At 41.4% G+C, this 7,787-nt stretch overlaps 1 protein-coding gene across 1 annotated transcript; it reads left to right on the top strand.

The window, feature by feature from the left end:
- Window positions 1-29: 29 nt before the first annotated feature.
- Window positions 30-7,777, top strand: LOC116181380 (CCR4-NOT transcription complex subunit 1-like). Its single transcript, XM_031501732.1, has 4 exons — window positions 30-475; window positions 526-1,062; window positions 5,884-7,421; window positions 7,472-7,777. Exons 1-4 carry the CDS (start codon window positions 68-70, stop codon window positions 7,548-7,550), a joined length of 2,562 nt encoding a protein of 853 aa, XP_031357592.1. The 5' UTR covers window positions 30-67; the 3' UTR covers window positions 7,551-7,777.
- The last annotated feature ends 10 nt before the right edge of the window (window positions 7,778-7,787 follow it).

The following is a 7,787-nucleotide window of genomic DNA, read 5'->3' as shown; positions in this document are numbered from 1 at the left end:
GGGGGGGGGAACACTTGTGGCTTAGATGATAATTGTGCCATTACATTTTAGGCGCTACTGCGATTCGATGGCGTTAACTTATCAAGCCGACCGAATGCCCGAAGCGATTCGGCTGCGAGTCGGAGGCGTAACGCCCCAACAGTTGGCCGTGTACGAGGAGTTCGCGCACAACATACCGGGGTTTCTGCCCCTATCCGATAGAGACACGGCGCCTTTCATTCACAAACCGACGGTCAATTTGGAGCCGCAAGGTCCGACCAATGTGTTCCAGACATCTCAGTCGATCATTCCGTCCGACGAAACGAGTACGGTGTACGATAAGCTGCTAGGCGAAGTGGAGCAGTTCATTCAGGCCACCGGCAATCAGCCCAGCTTTAGCATAATGAATAATAACATGCACATACTGCGAGACTGTCTAATGCACGCCATGCGCAATCGAGATATGATTCTATCGGCGATGACTCTCACCCAAAAAGTAAGTGGAGAGGGGTGCTTAGTTTCCGAAAATCAAAATCTTGCTTTTAGTGTGTGGAGGGCTTACAAGATGGTTTAATGTCGGTAGCGAACGATCCCGATCATGTCCTACACCGATACAAGGAGATTTACGTACGCGTGTTAAAGACAATGCAAGATCCTCGAGCTTTTGGCCAGCAATGGACGAACAAGCAGGTTACCCGCTTCCTTACCGAATGCCGCGACGATCTGCGCTACAACTTGGACGCCGTCGATACCCTCATTCGCGCCGGCTTGGTCAATCTGCCCCAGTACGACGTCGCGCTCACCCAACTGATGGACAACGGCCTCAATTACGTCGCCGTCAACTTCGCCACCCAGTTAATTCCTTTATTTCTCATCGAGGAGCGTACGAACCAGAACGTTACCGAGAATGATCTGCCGAACACAATCGAAATGCTAGTCAAACTTGCCACGCACACCAGACAGCCGCCCGAGGGATTGGCGAACGTCATTGAATTGCTACGGCAGCACCACGATCAGACGACGTTTTTCGGGGATCGTGCGCCCCACGGTCCTTCGATACACATTCACAATGGCATCTTACAGGTAGGAGATTGTTCGGTTGCGTGCCACGTTGAGCTTTTACAGAGAGTTGCCCTTTGATGATCATTGAAATTAAAAATCACTCAATAAATTGAACACCCTGTCCCCCTCTTTCTTCCAGGTTACAGTCGCGGAACATGGGCGGCGGCAGACTTTTTTGTTTGAATTTGAAAGACAGTTTCAAATCAGTGGAGAAATTTTTTTTGAGAAAATTAACCATTTCTGTCGGAATGTCGAAAAAAAGCTCTCAAGCGGCGATATGTGAAACTAACAAAAAACTTCAAATATTATAATATTTGTAGCCGAAGAATCTTTTCAATTAACCCAAGTTTGTTAAAATCGGCTCTGCCGTTTCGAAGATATAGGGTGTTCTTTACGGAAACCTTTGTATACCCCCCACCACTTCATTTTTAGAGATACAGGAAAAATTGTCAAACAAAAAAGGTTCAGATTATCGTCGTCTTCAAAGATCGGAAATTTTTTGTTAGGTTAATGTAGCGGAATTCACAGAAACGTCACTTTTTTAGATTTCAGATTGCAGTTACGCCCTCTAGCGGCCATTTCAGAAACTTAAAAATATTTTTTGTTAGGTTAATGTAGCGGAATTCACAGAAATATCACTTTTTTAGATTCCAGATTGCAGTTACGCCCCCTGCCATTTCAGAAACTTAAAAATATTTTCCAGGTTTTTCTCGTGGCCGTTTTAGTAATAACTTTTTTTACCGCAAGCCTCTACGATGGACAGGTTCCCAGATACAGTACCTCGCATTCTTATTTGGCCACCCTGTACACGGTATAGGAAAGGTGGAGGAACGAACTTCGACACCCTTTGTCTTTCAGTCTTTTTGTAGGCTATTTTTAAGAAAGTCTTCCAGTGCATTTAGGGACCTGAGATATCGAACGCTTCCAGAGCGCTCCCTTGCGCGCTGGTGTTCAAGAGCCTTGCCCCTTTGCAGAACTGTTTCTGTTGTTTCCACAGCTTCCTAGGCCCTTTTCTGAGCGTTTTTGTTTTAGAGACATTGCCCAGAGTCACTTTGTCATTTCTCGAGAATCTTTAAAGTCTTTTTAAAAAACTCGCCAGATGGCTATAAGCGTTTGAGGGGTGTCTTTCAAGCAAACAAGGTTTTGTCCAGTTTCAACGATCGCAAAGGTTGCAGGATGCTTTGATATCTCCATTTTGGCTCAACGTGCGCGATAACTCTTGCGTTCCCGCACGCTTTTAAACAGCTTTTATACAGATTGACCACGGATTTTAACCTGGTATCAATCACGCCCACAATATTTGATAACGCCGAGTCACTATCCGAGACGAATTACGTCGCGGATGTTGGAGATACCTCAACATTACCCCTTACTTTGTAAAGATTCGCAATAAATGATTTTGTTTAGCTGCCGCTCATTCATTTGATTGCTTAAACTTGAGCTTTAAAATGTACACCGCGCTTCCTATTTTGGTTGAGACTGCAGTGCAACTCGGCTGTTTGTTTTGCGACCTTGTATTAATACCACAAACAGAATCGATGTAGCTAGGTGCGTTCGTTGCGATACAGGATGAAAACGAAAAGATGTACAACAGAAAAAAGATTTAGATATTTTTACATAGAATCCAGTGGCATAGTCACAATTTTGGTATTTTTTAAATGCAACACCCTGTATATCTGAACGTCAATTTTTTACATTCTTTCTCCTGATTACGTTGATGTATCACGACATTTCTTTTTAATTTAAGCCACGAACCAAAAAGTTTATTTTTACAGTTTAAAGTAGTAAGCCGTGGATTCATGGAGAATTTGTTTTGGTTATTGTATCTATGGTAACTAACGCAGCTGACATCTATCAATAAAAATGGCCGACAGTAAAAACATGCCATTTTAAAAATTGAAAAATATACACTGTGTCCATTTTTCTAGTGCCACTATGGGGATCTCACTTATCTTAAGAGATAGAAAGTTGGTTAAATGGGGGCAAAGTTGCCAATTTTCGTGGCGAATAAGAATCTGAAAAGAAATTTGAAGTATCTTCAATACTTTTTAAAATATCGCAAAAAAAGAAATTTTCGTTTTTAATTTTTTTATGATAATTTAATCGTAGTAGACATTTCTAATTATTAACACATTATTCGGACACTTTTTAATGGAGATTTCAAATATGGCATCCTGTTTTTAATAACTTTCAAGATGACGGAGAAACACGTGGCAACTTTAGTTTTTCTTATGGGCGCCATTTTGAATTTTCAAATTTTGAGATAACGTCTTTTTTTCTCTTTACAACGATATATCACACATGGTGGTTCAGTATCACATTTTTCCTAAAAATACAGTTTTTAATTATTTGAGAAGAGTGCTTTGGAAAAAGAAAACGTTCTTTTGTTGTGAACAAAAGGTTGACTTATTTCATGTAGGGCCATTTAGGTTTATGCTAGTTGTATGCAAAAATGCCTTTTTCAAGTGCAGATCAAACAGATATGATCCAAATTTACTACACTTCTCATCGAAATGCCCACATGGCTGCTGCAACATACTTCCAGCGTTATCCAGAGCGGCAACAATCTAGTTTGAGGTATTTTTCTTTGCTGCATAAAAACTTGGGCGAATATGGTTCTTTTAAAAGATGTAGACAGTAATGTGGTGATAGACCCAATGAATAGGAGCAGGCAATTTTGCAAGCGGTAAAAATTTTGAAATTTGACAATGAACATTACTGGTCAATTGAAAATTCTCATCAATTTCAAGAACGACGACCACAAATACGTTTTAGCGTTAACGTATGGGTCGGTTTATTGGGCGATACAATAATTGGTCCTTAGGAGACTCTCTAAATACTGATCGGTACCTCCATTTCCTGAGGACATTTCTAACCGATTTTATTGACAATAACGTTCCTCTTCATCGTTTGAACTCGATATGGTTCCAGCAAGATGGCGCACCGCCCCATAATGCTAGGAAGGTTGGGGAATGCTTATCGGAGTTGTTCCCCAATCATGTTATTGCTAATAATGGCGACGTACGCTGGCCGACGCGGTCACCTGACCTGTCTCCCTTGGAATATTTTTTGTGGGGAACAATGAAAAATGAAATTTACAAAACGACCTTGTTGAACTTCGTCATTTGTTCACAACAAATGAACGTTTTGTTTTTCCAAAGCACTCTTCTAAAAAAATTAAAAATTGTATATTTAGGAAAAATGTGATACTAAACCACCATGTGAAAATTCAAAATGGCGCCCATAAGAAAGACTAAAGTTTCCACGTGTTTCTCCGTCATCTTGAAAGTTATTAAAAACAGGATGCCATATTTGAAATCTCCATTAAAAAGTGTCCGAATAATGTGTTAATTAGAAATGTCTACTACGATTAGTTTATCATAAAAAAATTAAAAACGAAAATCAGAAATTTTCGTTTTTTTGCAATATCTTCAAAACTATTGGAGATATGTATGTATTTCAAAGTTCTTTTCAGATTCTTATTCGGCACGAAAATTGGCAACTTTGCCCCCATTTAACCAACGTTCTATCTCTTAAGATAAGTGAGATCCCAACAGTGGCACTCGAAAAATGGACACAGTGTATAACTTACAGGGTGTTCCTAAATATGATGTAAATGTGGAAGGGGCTAATTCTTTGGTATTTTATGACTAAAAGTTCATATAAACATAGGTCCACAAACGCTTCGATCTACAGGGTGTTATAGTTCTACCGGGGTCCGTGAAGTTAGCAGAACATTGACGGTACAAATGTCAAGACTAGATGGATTGGTTAGTGCTTCGTTTGTGCCGTAAAAAGTTTACTTCGATTTTTAGAGGTTTTGCTAATAGGCCAGTCATTGAGGATTTTTACCTGGAAATAACTGGGGAAGTACTAAAATTGTGTATGCTTGAGTGTGTAGAACTAATTTCATAAAATGCACAATTCGTAACCTGCCGCCGGGGCCGCCATCTTGCCAAGATGGCCGTCAGAAGCGGTTTTCCGCCGATATCTCCAAAACTCCTCATTTTACGAGAAAATATGGGACGAAAAAATTGCACAAGACCGAAAAGTTTCAAAACAAACCAGAAAATTAAATTCTTGTTTCACCATCTACCAGTGGCGCACCAAAAAAAAGTTCAGGAGTGGAAAATCCCCACAGAAATTTCGACCAAGTTCAGGAGTAGAAAATTTCGACTCCCCCGCTCCCCTGGCACGATTTTATGAAAAATTCCAAATAACGCGTCCCCGCGATGGAACGTTTTGGAATAATTGGCGGAAAAGTACCTACGAAACGTCATCCGCGCTTCCTCCACGTCAAACCACGGAGCGCGAACTAGGAGCATTCGGTTTTGGATCCCAAGGGCGTCAGTGGCGTGGTCCAAAGTTTTTCGAGCACTAAGCGGGAAGCCGTCGGTGTTTCCCACGTTAATTCAATTAGCGCTTAAAAACGTCTGTTTAAAAAATGTGCTTTATTTGCACGTGCAAAATTTGTACTTGTGTCCTATGTGCAATTTTTTTAGCTAAATGTAAAATAATTTTTAAAATCGTCTAGTAGGCCTGGATGACATCATGTTTTTATTAGTTTTAAGAGTTGGCTTTGAAAATTGTATCTTGTGTTTGCATATGTTTCTAAATTAAAAGTTTCAATTGTAAAATTTGAAACTGTAACACCCTGTAGGTAGGTGACAAGGCATTCGAAGAACGATCTGTATATGCATGAAATAAATCAAAGAATTAACCCCTTCTGTATTCATATTATCTTTAGGAACACTCTGTATATTATTATAATAACGATTAGAGAATATGTTTCAATTTATCAACATTCTAGAACTCTAAAATTGTCATACTTAACAATTGTAGGTACGTTCTCTGAACTACGAGGATCCGCCCGGTTTAATGGAAAAGACCGACTTCCTCCTTCGCGACTGGATAGGAATCTATCACTCTCAGCCTTCCGGTCGCGACTCGACGAAGGCGTTCAGTATGTTCGTGCACCAGATGAACGTGCACGGAATATTAAAAACCGACGACCTAATAACGCGCTTCTTTCGACTCTCGACCCAGTTGTGCGTCGAGGCGGTTTACAGGAACGTAACCGAGGGAAGCGCGAGCAATCAGACCGTGCTGAGAACGAAATGCTATCACACTTTGGATCCGTTCGTTCGTCTGATCGCGTTACTGGTGAAACACTCGGGGGACGCGAGCAATGCGACTACGAAAATTCATTTGCTTAACAAGGTCTTGGGAATCGTCGCCGGGTGCCTGCTGCAAGATCACGAGCAGCGCGCCGGCGATTTCCAGCAGCTGCCCTATCACAGAATCTTCATAATGCTCTTCTTGGAATTGTGCTCGCCCGAGCCAGTTTTGGAGACGATCAACTATCAGGTCTTGACCGCTTACTGCCATACTCTGCACATTTTAAGGCCCTCGAAGGCGGCCGGCTTCTGCTACGCCTGGCTGGAACTGATATCGCATCGGGTCTTCATCGGTAGAATGTTGGCGATTACTCCGCAGCAAAAGGGGTGGAGCATGTACGCTCAGCTTTTAATCGACTTATTCAAATACCTCGCGCCGTTTTTGAGAAACGCAGAGTTGGCGAAACCGGTTACGATGCTGTACAAGGGAACGCTCCGAGTCCTACTGGTGCTACTCCACGACTTTCCCGAATTTTTATGCGACTACCACTACGGATTTTGCGACGTTATTCCGCCGAACTGCATACAGATGCGAAACTTGATTCTATCCGCGTTCCCGCGCAACATGCGGCTACCGGATCCGTTCACGCCAAATCTGAAGGTGGACGTTCTACAGGAAATTACGTACTCGCCTCGGGTAATCACAAATTTCGCCACGCTAATAACGCCGCTTCAGTTCAAGAAAGATTTGGACTCGTACTTGAAGCAACGGGCACCGGTTACGTTCCTGTCGGAACTAAGAAGTAACTTGCAGGTCTCGAATGAGCCGGGAATGCGTTACAACATTCCGTTAATGAACGCGCTAGTCATGTATGTCGGCACTCAAGCGATTGGCTACATACGAAACAAAAGTTTGACACCAAACATGTCGACGATCGCTCACAGTGCACATATGGATATCTTCCAGAACTTAACCGTCGATTTGGATACGGAAGGAAGGTATCTCTTCCTAAATGCGGTCGCGAATCAATTACGCTACCCCAACAGTCACACCCATTACTTTTCGTGCACGTTACTGTACTTATTTGCCGAAGCCAACACCGAGGCTATACAGGAACAGATAACGAGAGTTTTGTTAGAGAGACTAATCGTAAATCGGCCCCATCCCTGGGGACTGCTAATTACGTTCATCGAGTTAATCAAAAATCCGAGCTATAAATTCTGGAATCACGAATTTGTACATTGCGCGCCCGAAATCGAAAAGTAAGTAAACGTTTTGCCACATCCTCCTGACCTCAATTCGTTCGTTGCAGGTTATTCGAATCTGTAGCTCGGTCCTGTATGGTTCAAAAGACAACCGTTCAAGCACAAGAAGGTGATGTTCAAGAGTGATATGTTTTAGTGATTTGTAAATAATTCAGGAAAAGTTCTATTGTTTTGTTTGCCTTTTACGGTACAATTTTTGAAACTCTTTAGTTATAGAGATAAGGATAGTGTATAGAGGTAGTGATATTGTAATATATTTGCAAATCAAGTATTTTTAAGAGAATTTTCATGTATTTGTAATTATATAAATACGATTGATGTAATTAAATGGTTTAAATGTTTTGAGCATATTACAAGTCTTGT

This window comes from Photinus pyralis, unplaced genomic scaffold, assembly GCF_008802855.1.
Source record: "Photinus pyralis isolate 1611_PpyrPB1 unplaced genomic scaffold, Ppyr1.3 Ppyr1.4_LG9, whole genome shotgun sequence".
Taxonomy (NCBI): Eukaryota; Metazoa; Arthropoda; class Insecta; order Coleoptera; family Lampyridae; genus Photinus; species Photinus pyralis.
This window is presented reverse-complemented; position numbering and strand designations above follow the sequence as displayed.